General features: G+C 38.4%; 1 protein-coding gene across 1 annotated transcript in view; it reads right to left on the bottom strand.

Annotated features, from left to right (window-relative positions):
• The window catches only part of hdac7a (histone deacetylase 7a), an 85,237-nt gene that overhangs the window by 45,982 nt on the left and 21,728 nt on the right, over positions 1 to 17,527 (bottom strand). Inside the window, exon 2 of the mRNA XM_084721758.1 lies at positions 12,518 to 12,586. Coding sequence (XP_084577884.1) covers positions 12,518 to 12,586 — 69 coding nt within the window. The remainder of the gene's footprint in view (positions 1 to 12,517; positions 12,587 to 17,527) is intronic.

Genomic DNA, 17,527 nt, shown 5'->3' with positions numbered 1-17,527 from the left:
ATCAAATAAATACTGTGTTCCTGATGTACTCCACCTCTTTTCATTCCTCCTAGTCTCTCGCTTTCTTTGCCATTCTGGCTCCAGCTTTCTCTCTCTCCACCTCTTGCTCTCACTGACACACACTCATTCCTTCTCCAACTTATCTCCCGCTCTCGCTTTCCCGTTCTATCTCCTATCGCTCTTTCTCCCTCCTTCATCCAGAGGAATCCACAGCTGTCACTCCCATTCAAACCCTCTCGTCTTCCTGTAGCAGCTGGCCAGACTGTGGTTTGTGTGTGTGTGTGTGTGTGTGTGTGTGTGTGTAGGCCTGCCTGCCTACAACTGTCGCCAAACTATTTCTATATTTATGATGTTGCTCTGTTGGTGCATACTTGAGTGTTCAAGTGTAAATGCTAGTATGTGTGGCTGTCGACAAGTTTAAGAACTCCGCTATGTGCGTGTGTGTCTGTGTGCATTACAGAAATAGCAAGATGAGGACGACCCTCTTGAGTGAGAACATCTTACTGGTGCTCAGATCTATAGAAGGTTAAGTGAGGACGCCAGAGGCGCCTAAATCATCCATGTGTCTCTGGTAAATCTCTGGCTCCAGGCCTGCATGGGAGACATCTTTGAAGGAGGGATGATTTTACGTGCTCATCATGTAGATAAAAAAGATCTAAACTCTTTATTTATGAAGTGTTCTCCACACTGACTGCTGGTTACCTACATTTCTCTGAATACTTTCTGACAGACCCCACAGTGGGTGTTAACTTGGTGCATTCAGGGCAAAGTGGGATAATATGTGTTGATAATGTGTCTATGTAATTTACCTACAGTGGAGTGTGAGTTATAAAGACTGAATCCAAACTTATTGAAAGAGATAGATGAAATAATTTCCTAAATTTACAACACGTTTTAATCTAACAAAATATTGAGCTTCAATCCGTATTTGTTAGCATTTAGCCCTCCCACTGTTCACTGCCTCCTGCTTGCTGCACACTTTTTTTTGCTCAAATTGAAGATTTTGTTCAAGGATATTTTTATGACATAAAAAATAATATAAAATAGGACAACAGAAATTTCAAGAATCATTTGAAAACAGAAGCTTGGAGTGTAAAGAAATGTTCTGCATTGCTTTCTGGGCTACCAATGACACACTGAGAACAGAAGTTGGTCTCTTTCAATCATCTGCAATGATTTTTCAGATACTTTGACTGCTTAATATCAGATTTTGGAGAGACAGTCTTAATCTTGTATTTGAAAGGCCAAAAATGATATTCAGTGTGCTGCTGACATATATGTCTTTATGGAGTTTGCAGTTTAGGATCAAGGTAAAATTCCTGCTTTGACACACAGTTGATCACAACAGTGCTGCTTTAAAAAATGCTGCTTTGTGTTTTCTGCCCTTCCTCTCAAAGAGATTGATGTATGTCGTGTGAGCTCATAAAAGAGGAATCTAGGTACGCAATTACATCCTGCTATGCTTCAACCTCACAGGTGCTTCAGGATTCCACCAGGTCTGCACGCCAATAATACACACATTTACATAACTCACACACTCGCACACATTACATAAACATTCCATTTGTTCCTGTCATCTTTCGCTTGACTCAGTGTTGCAATTCGCCTGAAGCTGGAAACTTTAGAACAACTCATTCATTACACCCACACACACACACACACACACACACGCATGCACACCCACCCACCCACACACAGGCTAATGAATGTGAATGCCTCTGTCTGTCAGAGAGGAGACACCAGGTGTGCTGTCCAGTTTGACAAACGACAGCGAATCCTCTTTCTGCTGCACAGACAACAGCGGCAGAGCTAAGAGCTGCACTCAGGCCCTCGTTCACATTCTCATCTCTGTTTCTCATCTTTAATACTATCTGCTGTGTGTGTGAGTGCTGAACATCAGGAGCTTTGGTCAACTTTCAAACACATAAATCTGATCGCACTTGGATGTAACGTAAACTTTCCAGTTCATGAATGATTCTCCTTTTTCTGTTCTAAACACTGTCGCAGTGATTCTCTTAAATTTCTTTCAGGCCTAGGCCTGGATATCATTCAAAATGTTCAATACAAGGATTGGTACTGATATCTTGGCTGCAGTACATGCTCCTGAGAGCAATTATTATTATTTCTATTAGGCTGCTCAATTTGGTAAAAAAAAAAAAAAAAAGTCATATCGCAATTATTTTGACTGAAATTGCGATTGCAAATGCAATATAATGAGTGGAAATTATGAGTTTTGCATTACATCGTGTTCACTGAGAAGAAAAAAATAATAATTATGATGATGTGATATTTATTAAGGTCTGTACCAAACAAACATGTTTTCTTCCATCTGGAGAACAATGCAGCACTACAGTATCTGTTATGATGCTGTTTTCTCACGTATTTTTCCTTTTTCAAATATTGCAATTTGCACTTGGCCATATTGTAATTTTACTGCAACTGTGATTAATTACGCAGCCCTAATTTCTATACCAATTCAAAATCTATTTACCTATTTATATTTTAACAAAAAGAAAATTATACATTACATTACACAATATGGTACAATTGCTCACCCTAAAGACGGAAGCTGTTCAAAAACCTAGGTGCAGCTGGAGAAACTGTTTTTACCCTCCACACTTTACTCAACCTGAAGAACTGGACTAAAATGAATATCTGTTCAGTACTGGACGATATAAAATAAATATCTGTCAAATCTCCTTAAGTATCCAAATTTGGTACTGAATGACATTTTTCAATAGTGCTGAAGCAATTCAATTGATATAGTAGTAGTAGTATCGAAGTTCAGTACCATGCCATAAGCTTATTGGTACACGCCAAAAAAAAACCCTAAACACACGAGGGGTGGCATATTCATGCTGTTGGCTTTGGACAGATGGCTATTTGAGCTAAACTTGATTTGTATCATCTTAATCACTGTGCATTATAGCGCAGATGAGAAGAATGTGTTTTCTTGTTTCATTGGAGGACTGGGGAAAAAGAAAAACTGTCAAGACACAAAAACATTTCTGAAAAACAAATTTCTTTTGTCATGCTTTGAATCAGCTGCTGAGCTATGTACACATCTTTATTGCACCCCATGGGTGAAATCTTCCCCGTTGCCGTTCAGAGGTCATGATCAAACAGACGTCCTGCCGGAGGACATTTGCTGCTTTGCCCGTCGACACTTCACCAGTGAGACTACGCGGTCGAGGAGGGGGCTGCTTTAGTATACAATCATTTTGCTTTAACACATCAGGAATGTGGAGCCTTATGAAACAACTGACAGGAACAAGTGCACTTTGGCAAAGCAATGTTTCCTCCAGCTGCTGCTATACAGCTGCTCAACAGCCAACAGCAGCACTGGTCACACTGGGCAGCTCCCAGTGCAACACGAGGAAAACCTTCCTCATCAAATAAATCCACCTTTTACATAAGATGTATACATAAGATTATAAATACACCTACTTTAAATGAATGTTGATCAGTCAAAATTCCTGGGTATTTTCAACACCAAAGTGGGTTTCATTCTGTGATCAGGACCAATAGGTTTAAAAAAAAAAAAAAAAAAAAAAAAAGATTGAGCCCGAGGAGGCTCAAAATTCATAAATTTACAAGAAAAAAAACTTGATATTCTGCAAGATTATAAGGTCACAAATTTACAAGATTTTTTGACTCAACCTCAGAGCTTCCTGATATCACGTAATAAAAGTTTTTTCTCTTTTTTTTTTTACTTTAATCTCAGAGAATATCCATTTTTACTCAGATATATATTACCCCCTTTCCCTAGATCCATGAGCTTTCTTTGTTTTGTTCACTGAGAGTTACTGCAGTTTTAACTAAAAGTGAAGAACTTGAAGGTTTGAGTGTCTTCAAAAATTCTAGATGACAAATTAATTTCAATATTTCTACACATCTGCTCAAGCTCTCCCTCTCCCTCACACACACAAACTCCTGCTCTCCTTAACATCAAACACATTCTCCACATTTCCCAACACAGATAAAGCCACTCAACACAGCAGCTCACTCAAAGGGATCCCCCTCTTTATCTTTTATAACACATACACACACATCGCATGCAGTCACACTGATATCAGTCTGCCTTTATCATCACAACCCACAATACACGTTATGTTCACACTGCTTTACTTCAACACACAAAGCAAACAAATGCTAATGCCACACAGCTCTGGCTCAAGTGTCTATTGTTCGATCTCTTCTGACACATATTCTGCAGGGAAATTATTTCACCTGAAGTGACTGATCTGGTTGGTTATCAGTGGTAAAAACAGTGAGTCATGAAAACAGTGGCGAATGATACACTGATAATCTGAGGTAGTGGTGCAGAGATTGGTAGCAACAAAAAACCTACAATCTGCAGCAAAGGCTTCCCTGCTGATAAGAAGGAGAGTAGCTATCTGCTGAGGCCTGAGTCAGCCCTGCAGGCACGAGATCATTTCATTTAACTCAGCAAAATTAGACACAAACTCATGTTAAAACAGTTCATTTGATTATGTTATTATGTGGACAAAGAAAGGATCATTCGAGACAGGTTCCAAATTCACTTTCAGTTCAGTAACTTTTTTTGAAATGCAAAAAGTAGCACCACAAAGATCAGCATCCTCTCTTTAATTACAGAAATACTGAGTTGCATTGAGTTTAATTTCTGAAATTTAGAGAAAAATCAAGTGAAAGAAAATTCAATGACAAATTTTTCAGTTGTTTTAAATCAGATTCCAATGCTGGGCCACATGACCTGGCCACATGGAGATTTTGAATATCTCGAGTTGGCCGACTGCCAGAGAAACTAACAGAAAAACAACTTTGGTTGCAAAACATTAATGAGCTCAAGTCTTCGTGTGAAATTAGGATTTCTGATAGGATTCTGACATCTGTCTCCATCTCATACCTCATGTTCTTATGTTCTTATTGTCTTTCCATCTCCCTATATATACATATATATAGAAAGATAAAAAGAATAGAAAGATTCACAGTATATTACATTATATTATAATATATATATATATATATATATATATATATATATATATATATATACACACACACACACACACACCACACACACACATATATATATTTATATATGCATATACTGTGAATCTTTCTATTCTTTTTGCTTCTTTTCATTTCCAACATCTTATTTTTTATCTGCGTTCTTTCCTTGGTAAAAGTTAACGTGTTCCAGGAAGGCAGCTTCATGAATATGCACAGTCACACTCGGCTGTCTGCACGGACAACAAAGGAAGAAGACATTAACATTCCTGCACATGCTCTGCACTCTGGTCAGGGATGAACACACACACGCACACACATACATACACATGCACAAACCCCAAAAAATGTACCCATAGACACAGACCAAAATAATCCATACATAAACACAATCATGGACAAGTGTATTGATACTGAAACATGCACACACTGTCCGGGCGTCTCTTTTACAATCACTTGAAGATGTGCTTGGCTGGGGAGCAGAAATAATGTGTCATGTCATGAAATGTTCAGCTTTTATAACTGGTGAGAGTTGCTGAAGAAACAATAATTGCTATTGCCTACACATGAATCTCTAAAAACACAAGACACTTTCCACTTCTTTTCAGCTACAGGTTGGTAAACAGCTGATCGATTAGTTGATTGGCAGAAAATTAAGCAAATATTTGAGAATTAATTAAATGTGAATATTTGCTGGTTTTCTTTGTGTATGAGGGTACTAAATATCTTTGAGTTTCTGACTGGTTATTCGACAGAACAAGGTGTTTGGGTGTGTTAGGTCTGGAAAACTGTGATGCAGGACTGCAACTTATGATTATTTTCATGGCTGATTAATCAGTCGATTATTGTGTTGATTAATCAATTAATTAATTGTTTAATATACAATGTCAGACAACTGTGAAAAAAAAGCCCAAGATGACATCCTCAAATGTCTTGTTTTACCCACAGCCCAAAAATATTCAGTTAACAGTCAGGGAGGGGTAAAGAAACCAGAAAATATTTATATTTAAGAGGCTTGAATCAGAGAATTTTGACTTTTTTTTCACTAATTAATCAATTACCAGAATAGTTGGTGATTAATCTAGTAATCGTTCAATAACCAATTAATTGTCGCAGCTCTATTTTGATAACCATTTTTCACAGGACAAAGTATTGATCTATAAAGTAATTAACAAATTTGTCAGTAATGGCAAAAAACTGTTACTTGCACTGGGGGTGTGCCACAGTAATTCATATCCTGATAAGGAAATACTACAGTGAAGGAGTTAATTCCAAAAAGGGAAGAAACTTCAGTATTGTGGAAGTGATTTAGTTACAAAAGATTAGTTGTACAATAAACCACGGTAATATGCTAAGAATAAGCACATCAAGACTGTAGTAACAAAAGCGGACAAAGCAACAAACTAATCTCACCACCTCCAGCAGAGGCACCTGGTTGAGTATGAGGAGAGCTAGCAATCTTTTGAGGAGCACTCAAGAGATATTGTGACCTCTAAACAGTTACTGTTATTGCAGATTAATCCAGACTACACCAATCCTACACAACTACAGTTTGACTGATATATCGGCACAATATTGGCCTATCATAGCTATATTGGTCTAAACCAATATGTATGTATATGTGTGTGTGTGTGTGTATATATATATATACATATATATATATATACACACACATATATGTATATATATATATATATATACATATATATATATATATATATATATATATATATATATATATATACATATATATATATATATATATATACATATATATATATATATATACATACACACACATCATTTTTATAGGCAGCATTTTATATATATTTAATCCTTTTTCTTAATTCAAGTTACATATAGTTGTTTATCATACACAGTTTATTGCTAAACTGTAAAATATCTTAACACCATGTCTTCATCACCAGTGTTTGATAACCACATTTGAGGGAGCATTGCAATAAAGTATTGATTCATGTATTCTGTATTGTCTATATTACATTCTGTTTGAGGACTATTGGCCAATATTTTGATGTCACAACTTTTTAAATTCCTAATATTGGTATCAGCCCCAAAAAATCCAGTGACCATCAGGCCTTGAGTAGTAGTAGTGAGAATGGAGCTGGTTTATGGTTTAAGTGTGTCGGACCAAAAACAGCACAGCTTATTCAGTGACTGGTGGAGTATTTGAACTTCGGCAGACAAGGTGTTGAAAACCAGATACGTTCAGACTCACAGTTGTGAATCTGATAAAGAGGTCCAGAGCGAGTGCAACAGAAAGCCTGTTATAAATCACTGAATATGTTTCATTATGCATCTAGTGTACTTCCCCCTTGTGATATTGGACATATTCCACCGAGCACATCTGTGATTTGCACAGTTTACTGCACAACATCTACAACTACACACCAACTCCGCTCACCTTTGCTCTCTATTTGCACTATTGTTTTCCGTTTTCTGCATCACAAAAGGGCGTCTCTGAAAAAATCTCTCTACACACACAACCACACAACCCTCTGACATGTGCACACACCCACAGACATACACAAACACAGACGCACATTAAATAAACATGCATTGTGTCTCTCTCTTCCTCCACTTCAACGAGTTGTTGAAATTAGCCTGAATCTGTAAACGCCACTGGAGACCATTCATCACACACAGACACACACAGACAGCCACAGTCAGATGTAAAGTCAGGAGTCCATCCAGATGGGAGGAGATCTTGTTACATCTGCCCTAACAACAGGCTATCTGAGCCGAGGTGAGTGTCAGTCACCTCTGTGATCTGGAGTGAATGCGAGCCGTCCATTACTCTGCGCTGCTGTGCTTTAGGTCAGACAATGTATCAAATACAGCGAGGAGGAGTCTGGTTCACAAAACTTGCGGTGAGGCGTAGACTAACGTATCTTGCCAGTATTGGCTTTTTATAGCATATCACATATCAGACTGTCACATTATCGATGTTTAAGATGATGACAACGACAAGCATTTCTGACAGAGCTACATATTTAACACAGAACTTTTATAAACTTTTAATTTAATAGATATTTGTTATACATGTGATGTTTACGTGAAGGTACACAAGAATTTTCTTATCACTCAATAATTAAGGTTTGGTCAGAGTGGTAGGGGTTGACCAGTCATCAATCTGTACAATTATCAAAATCTGATTTCTTTTTTAATCTGTTTGCTGATAAACTGACTTTAAAATGTGCTACTCTGACTCTGGTGCAGCTGCCAGTTCTATTTTAATCAAACATATGATAAAAGGCATTTCTGTACAAATCTGAGTACAGTTTTCTCAAGTTTTACTAGATTTATTTATTTACTTTTATCAGCTCCAAACATCAGTTATCAGCGTTATCAGTATTGGCGCTGAAAAAAAACATATTAGTTGACCCTATAGACATAGAAAACATAGATGTCGCATTAACCATTTAAGCCTATTTCTGCAATACGTGAACATCGCCACCATATTGGTGCAGTCAAGACTGGCCTATGAACAGGGGAGCTGTGTAGGCTTGAAATATTTTACTGCTTTTCAGTCTCTCAAATATGTAGATTTCCTGCTTTTCTTCATTTATTATCATATTAAACTGAATATCTGGGTTTTGGACAAACAAGACATTTAAAGACATCATGTTGGAGGAACTGGGATGGAGATTTTTCAGTATTTTCTGTCATTTCACAGACGTTGTAGCCCTAGTTTAAACATGACGTTACTGTTAACTTGCTGACCGGGCAAGTGAACAACTTTTATATTGGACCCTGTAATTTAATACAGGCATAAATATTAAGCATCAGTAGTTTCAGTCTGAATTTTCACATGAAGGCTATGAGCCTTGATCTCCAGCTGTGATCCTAAATTAAAATAAAATTGCTTTTTGATGGGTGCAAATGGTAAAACACAAATCACTGGATGCTCAAAAATGCTTCTTTTGATCCAAGGCTTCTGGTCTGGAGAGTGGGTGGGCCACAGGAATAAATCCTTAGAAAAATAATTCCATTGACTTCAGTAAATTTCAATGGGATTAAGTGTGTACGTGCTTGTGTATATGAAAAAGAGAAAGCGAGACGTCCCAAAGGGGATATAGGCTGCGGCTGGAGGCCAATAACAGACCAATTACCCAACTGACCACAGCAAGGAGCCTTTAGCTCAAAGGTTAATACAACATGAATTGATTTGACACACTAATAAAACGTTAAGGACGATGTTACCTCAGGCCGCACCACATACACTTACACTGACACTGTCCCATTTACACCAAAGATGTTCAGACTAAACAGAAAAATGCACGTTCACACAATTAACAAACATGAAAAGGAGAACTACACACACACACACACTAAGAGTGCTATAGGGCCCCTTGGAGGGTATTATATAACATTACCCCTGACATATCAAGTGATTTCACGCACCTAGAGGCAGGACAATCGAGCCATTTGTTCAGCAGGTCAAAAATAGCCGCCTCCTTCATGGTCGTCTACTATTACTACCATTACTACTACTGTGTCTGCACTGCAATTTGGCTTTAAGGGGCCCCACAGCTCAAAATGACCACAATATATCTGCACAGGTTAATGCGGTTGTTGATCAGTACAAATAAGTCTGTCCATTTTTGGAGGGCAGCTGCTGGGATTTAATGACTTCATACTGTTTTTGGAACAAAAAGCTACACACGCTGGAAATTCAAGATGGAGAACAATTTAGTGTTGAATAAATAGTAGCTGCAGCATTCCACTGTGTTGTTTAGTGATATATTACCTCCGTTCTCAATGAACTCTAAACCTGTTGATTAAATGTTAAAGTGAGGTCAGGTTACTCAGCTGTATAAAAAAGTGAGAAGAAAAAAAAAAAAACCTGAAACCACAGGTAAGGCTTAGCAAACGTTCATTCACATACTCTGATTACTGTTGTTTTTTGTAGAAATGTATAATATGTATGCACTCTCCCTTCATCATTCCCACTGTATCTGCTGTAATTCTTCCTTCGTCCCATTCAGCAGAAACCAGCGATAAAAAGAAGCAAAGCGCCCTGTCAGATCAGCTGACCCAAGTGTTTGGAAACCAGGACCAGGAAGAGGATATGTGGTCTCCTCTGCAGCTTTTTACAATCATGCCTGTTGTTATCAGTCCCTGGAGTGTCTCCCTGCTCTGTTTTCAGAACCACACGAGAGAGGACAGAATGAAAGACCCATTTCAGGAGGAAAAACAGAAAGAAGATTCAAAACAGTGTACTGCATGTGTGCACACTGCATGAAAAGCCAAATCTCGATGATCATGATGAAGTCTTGTTTTTCTATGGACAAGAAAAAAAATCTGACTGTTCACAGTGAAGTTTTTATTTCTTTGATGTGGATCTTATAGAGGTTGCTTGACTTGTTTCAATTAGCACCTGCTGATTCATATAAAAAGGCAAAAACAAAAGCTACTTTCTCAGCCTGTTCGCAGATTCTATTCACTTGCTGAGAGGAAGACAAGATTTAAACAATAAGATTATGACTTGTCATAGAAAGTGGATGGAGTACAAAGATAAACTCATGACCTCAGCATTAAGTCCTTGACAATCGACCAACTTATCAACCAAGAAACTACATAAATATAACATTTTCTGTCCATGTCTACCATGTAGAACTTGCGTAACTGCACCGTTCATTATACCTGTATGCAGGGTCTCTTCAGGTAATTACTGTACGAGATACCTAAGATAAGATACCTTACAGGTAGATCGTGTTTACCTGTTTATTTCTTTTTTGTGTGTGTGTAAAAAATATCAGTTTTAGGGAGAACTTACAACTACAACTACTACAACTACAGTTTAAGTGGGAAGTTTTCTCGGTGGCCTGTTTTCAAGTCTATTATAGCAGCCCTGTGTAGTTTAAAGGGCTGTTTGAACTCTAGAGGCTTTTAAAATGGTGGTTTCACGTGCTGTACACATCTGGTGCAGTCTGCTGCCACCTTAGACTGCTAACCAGTCTCCAGCTTCAGACATGCCTGGCATCAGGGGGCTGAGCTCGACAATGAAAAGGGTTTAATGTGTGTCTGTATATGTGTGAGTGTGAGTAAGGTGATGGAGATTAGACAGAAGACAAAGGAGAGAGAGCCAGTGTCAGTTGCCCTGAGTGGACAACACACATGTAACCGGACCCTACAGCCGCGGCCATGACCTCACTGGGTTTTTCCACAGGCACACACACACACACACACACAAACCGGGCACATAGCAGGTCCTCAGCTAGCATACAGTCAGCGGAGCCTGGCACAGCGAGAGCCAGCTTCCATTCAGAGAGTCATGCATTGTAATCCTACACAGTGTGATCACACAGGCATGCTTCACAGCAGAGAATGCTAATCTAAACCAAAAAGGCAAGACACAAAGAAACAGCCGGGTGACTAGTTTCTGACGGGCGGAGCAGCGGATCGAATACATTTTGGTCTCAGGTTAAAAAAGAAACCTCTGAGTGTTTCCCACGTGAGTCAGCATTAACCAAGCTGAGCTGCGGTGATGTTTCTAACGTTCCTTACACAGTGATGGGAAGCAGAATGGAGAGAAATACGCCATAAAGATGTGTAACTGCTGCTGTGATGATGGAAACTGATTTTGTGTTATTGTGAGGAAAGGCAACAATAACATGCCCATAACACATCCTGTGTCAAACCAGCAGTCAGCGTTGACATTTTAATTTTCAAACCATGACCACATTCACAATAAAAACGCAACAATTATGAAACGAAACGAAAATCAATTGCGCCTGAAAATTTGCAGGAAATTGATTTGGATATTTCCAAACACCCACCAACTTTATCACTGCACATAGGGAAGTGCGCATCTACTCATAGACAAATAGTTGCAAACAAAAAATATTTTTATTTGGAGGTGAACTGTCCCTTTAAGTGTCAAATTGCTCCACTGCTAAGAAGTAATGACACAAGTTAAATAAAAAAAAAAGTAAAGTAAATGATATCACTGTTGACTGGCACCACTGGCTGATTTTTCCCCACAAGACTCATTAGAATAAAGGATTGAATAACTTTTTAGAAAAATATCTACAACTGGATATTTTTCACAATGGTGACCAAAGAAAACATTGAATATCTTTGCTAAGCTAAACGTCACTTTCACACATTTTTGTAAGACTTTTTAACACATAATAAACTGCACTTCTGCATGACCTGCAGCAAACCCACATGAAAAACACAGCGGGCCGAGTACGTGTTTCCAACTAGGCCAACACCTGTTCTGTGCTTTACTGCACTTTTCTGAGAATCAAACAGCTTAGATCACTCTGCACTGGAAAATCTGCTGTCACCCAGGCCGTGTAATGTGTGTGTACGCTGTAAAAGCAAAAATGTTGTAAAGAGGACGAGATGCAGTCCTGAGCAGACTGGCAGCATTTTTCCACATGAATGTTTCAGCGCCGATGGCTGTGGCCTTACTTTAACAGGTTTAAGTAAAATAATACCGACCCACAACACAAGTACTTATTAAGTACAGTGCAGTCAGTATTTAGTGTTCACCTACCGGCCACTGTATGAAAAATGTTGTCCTGTCTGTCTGTCTTTATGATGTTAGCAGAGGTGCTGATTCCATCTGTGGAGACAAACAGAAAAATAAATCAGTGACATGCAACAAAGTAAACAAAGTAAAATAGGCAAACAGCAGCTCCAAAATGGTTCAAAATGTCATTGTTTATCTAAAATCCTAATTTTTGTTGTGAAAAATGTCAACTGCAGGCAACCATAAAGTGTCCCAGAGAAGTTGTTGTAATTCTCACTGGCAGCCAACAGAGGCAGATAAAAGTCACAGATGACTTAATGCTCCTTAAAGGTTTGTATTAGCAGACTTGGCCACCTGATGGGTGCGGCTGGGCACAATTTGAGCTGCTCTTGTGATGTAAGCCCCACCCGTCATGTATAATATTTGACCCAAATCACCCATGGGCCAGCAGAAATAAAACACATACACACTCAAATGTTTTTAAGTGTGTGTGTGTGTGTGTGTGTGTGTGTGTGTGTGTGTGTGTGTGTGTGTGTGTGTGTGCGCGCATGTGTGTGTGGTAGATTTGTAGATTTGTTGTTGATTAACATCTGTTTTGCAGCAAAAACCTAATTGGGGTCAAACACAAGGGCCAAACATAGGCTACAAAAAATGTGAATTAGGGCCTTACTGATAATGGATTTTTGGGTCCGATAATGATATTTGTGAGTAAAAACAATTCAGATCCAATATATTGGCACATATTTTCTATACAGAATGTAATGTACAGAATGTACAATATATACATAGACACACATTTTTGCAACACCCCCTAATTGTGGCAAAGATATGTCATGGAGGCAGGGTGTACAACAGTAAACTTAATAATAAACTTTATTGTCCATTTTTAATCATTATAAATAACTATAAATTTTAAAAAGCACAAATATTGGAAAATATATGCATATGTTAAATCCTGATTAAGGGAAAATATCAAATCTTCACAAAATGCTGCTTATAAAGCTAACAAATTCAATCTGCATTATGTTCTGTTAAAAAAAAAGTTTTCATATAGGCACATATTGGACAGCGTATATGCTGATACAGCTGTGACAGGCTAATATTAGGTTGCCAATGATGGCTGACCAATATGTAGGTCAGGCTCTAGTGTATGGCAGACCTGTTTCTTGTGAACTCTGATGCTAGTTAGCATCTGTTCAGCAAACACAAGGAGTCTAACACCAGAGCCAAAAGTACATAATATGTGAATAATACCTGAGAAATGACTGATAAGAGGTGAAGTCTGTGACTCACAGACCTCAAACAGTTTCAGGAAAACATTTTTCGTGTTTCGACAACCATAAATTACATTCTTTCTACAGGTATTTATGGCATTTTTACTGGAGCCGGACAGACAGCATTTTATGTATATTTAATTCAAGTTGTTCCGTTTGTGTTTTCTTTAATCTATAATTATTTTTAAAAAATACCACTAAAAGTTTACTCTTTATCAAGGGTGGGCAGATATTTTCCATGGGTGTCTACATGAGGAATTGATCAGGCTGCCCTGGGCCAGATACAAACTAGATTTAAGGTTCTAATAATGGCTGAATCTCAAAAAATGGAGCAGTCACAAGTGCTCTATATAGTACTCACCGACACACTGCTGCCTAACACAGCACTGCATGTCTGTTGTTGGTCACCTTGTCTTAATTAAAGTGAGATGAATTGTGGGCTAATTATTTTGTTTGGGAGGATCAAAAACATTGTTTTTCGGAATGCTATGCACGCAGGACACAGGTGCTTCTATATCAGTTTTTTTTAATTACCTGCAATCAGTATAAAATAGTAATAGTAACAGTAACTATATAGGCACCCACACCCCCAAAAATTCAATATCGGTCGGGCTCTAATTTTTTACGGCACTTTATCCTTTAATGACTTTATCGTGCTTGATCACACTTTCATTTGTAGGCTTATGTCTATCATATTCCTCAAGGAACATGGTGTATAACGGTCACAAGGGAGTTAATAGTGACTTTAAGCGATAAAATAACTATTAAGACTGAAGACAGTTTACAGTTACAACGTTCTTCACTTTAGAGTTACAATATTCGTCACACTTAACGGTTAAAAGTTATTTTCTGACGCACTTCACGCGCTCGATATTTGAGCGCTCGTGAGCAATTAAAAACAAGAGCCAAACACCTGCGCAGGTAGCCTTTTCTTAGCAACGCTAAACTCCCATATAAACAACAGAAAATTGAACACGTACAGCACCTTTAACGGACTCCCAGCTGTTCCCACATGAAACCCTGTCAGCACCAGCGTTTCCTACCGTGTGAGACAGACCCCGTTAACACCTCACAGCCTCCTCCTCAAACAGTCCAAACATTTGAAGATAATCCAGCTAAACAAATCCTCCGCGTGTGCATCCAAGGGAGAAAGGAGAAGAGAAAAGCCTGACGGGAGGTGATGGTGTGAACCGCTGGTGTTGTCAGTAGACAGTACAGAAGGAGGGAGGAGGAAAAGAAAAGAGACTTATCGGAGGCAGAAAAGAAAAGTCCGGCCCCTCAAGTCCTGCCCCCTCCCCTCCGCTCTCCTGCTGACAGAAATAGCAAGCAAGGCGGGTCCCACCAAAAATAGCCTTGACTTCACACGGACCTTCAGGACTATTGTTTCCCCGCACTGACTGACTCCCATTGGGTGCGCGCTGCAGCCAATCCGCGCTTGGCTGCTTATAACTTGGTCAACAGTACTAACTTTGTTTTCCACAGTGCGTGTGTGGGGGGACTTGTTGTGTCAATTAAAATAATGGCCCCTACACTGTGGCTCCATCTGCTGTCAAAAACCTCCACCCTCCCTGCGCTGTTATTGCACCAAGCAGAGTTATGTGATTCTGGAGTTCCTGACCTTCTCCATGGGGTCCTTTGGAGGGCCGCAGAAAAAAATGTGAGCAAGTTTAATTTAACTTTTCACACTCAGCAGTGCTAAGATTCAACTTCCCATACTAGCCTATTCATGCACTGGAGTCCCCAAACATTTGTGCTGATATTTTACAATTTTTATACTCATGAGTAAATGTTTCCTAAAATGACAAATAGCCTGCCCAGTGTTTCACTGTGTGCGCGTGTTATTTTTGTTAAACAGCATTTAGACCAGCATGTGACACTCCATGATGAAGCACATGTTGGTGAGTCTGCTGCTTAAAAGCAAAGGAAACTCCAAGTGTGCTGTACTGGCTTGCAGTAGGCAGATTTGTAATGAACTGCCATTTTTTTTGGCCACTGAGTTCATTCCTGATCCGTAACATACAGTACACTGTAAAAATGAACTATTTTAACTTCTGACTTAACATCCTGGCTGCCTTAAAATTTTTAAGTTGGCTGACATTAAAAAGACAAGTTAAAGTAATTTTGTAATGATTCAAAACAGATCAGCTTTTCTAGTCCAGTCTTGAAGTGTATTAGAGACACAAACAAGTTTTCATCATATATGTTTCCTCCAAACTTTAAGAAAGAAGGGTCTCAGGAGAGGTTGAACTCTCGAGCAATGCATGCTGGGAAATTTTAAGTTTCATCAACTTAAGTAAATAAAGCTAGTATGTTTATGTTAATTTAATAAGTAAAGATTAGTCGATTCCACTAAATTCCTGCACAATTCCTTTTCTCTTTCTTTCTTTTGTTGAGTGTTTTTAATGCAGGCCAGGACAAGGAAATCTCTAATTACAGTCATCAAAGGTAGAAGAAGTATTCAGATCTTTTACCTCAGTAAAAATACTCAACTACAGGTATAAAACTACTAAGTATTATCAGTAAAATGTACTTAAAGAATGAAAAGTAAAAGTATTTATGTAGTTAAATGGTCCCTGTCAGCGTTTTACTGTTTCTGATGGTTTTGGATTAATATCATTGCTGCCTGCATGTGTTACACTTGCGCTGCACATGCAGATGTTTAAGGTCGAGCTAATTCTAACTACTTTATATACTGTTGTGTAGTTTATTCTACAACAATGCATCATATTCTACAAGATCATCATATGTTTGCAGCATCTATGAGCTCGGAAGCAGCTTTGTGAGCGTGCATGTTCCAGCTCATCCAAGATGGTTTTTAAACAGTTTATTTAAATTCAGAAGTGGGAGATTTTTCTCAACCCATAAAGGGAAACTTCATCTTTCAGTTTATCACAAACATTCAACATCAACACATCTGGAGATACATGAATTTCACTGGACGGGAAGAGTAAGAAAAATTCTAATCTGAAAAGTTACCTGTATCTAAAGCTGCTGGACAAGTGTAGTCGAGTAAAAACTACAATATTTGCTTCTGAGAATGTAATGGATGCTTAAGGTGTCATTAATTAAAATACTCAAGTAAGGTACAAGTACCTCAAATTGTTATTAAGTACAGTACTTGATTAAATGTAGTTACACTGACAGTCATGTACCAATTGAGCTAATGTCTACTAACACCATTTCTTGACTGGATTTCACCTTGTTGTTAATAGTTTTGTGCAAAATCATTTTGATTTCCTGCTAGTGAACATATTTTGGTACCTCTGACTGCAGCTATTTCAAACAGCACTCCAAAAACTTAATCCATGCTTTTAACATGCCCGGTTGACTAATGGCATAAGTTACAAATGTTGAATTTCATGCCTGCAGTTGATTCATGAGAGCTTTAAAGGGACATTCCACCCCAACTCAAAAATATTTTTTTTTCCTCTGGGCTGTAGTGCTATTCATGCATCTAGATTTTTTTTTTTTGGTGTGCAATGCTGAGTTCTAGAGACATCAGCTATAGAGATGTCTGTCTTCTCTCCAATAAAATGGGATTAAACGGCAGTTGGCTTTTGATGCTCCAAGCAAAAAAATACATTTGGAAAATTCAAAACTGGTCTTTCTTTCCAAAAACCATGATCTGGTTGCTCAAGTATTCCACAGACCTTGTTGTGTGCAGTTTCATGTAGGAACTACTTTCTTTCTGCAGTAGAATCTACCAGAACTACTTACTGTTCTACTAGAAAGAAAGTAGTTCCTACATCTCCTTTTGACT

This window comes from Lutjanus erythropterus, chromosome 6, assembly GCF_056507025.1.
Source record: "Lutjanus erythropterus isolate fLutEry1 chromosome 6, fLutEry1.hap2, whole genome shotgun sequence".
NCBI classification, from domain to species: Eukaryota; Metazoa; Chordata; class Actinopteri; order Lutjaniformes; family Lutjanidae; genus Lutjanus; species Lutjanus erythropterus.
This window is presented reverse-complemented; position numbering and strand designations above follow the sequence as displayed.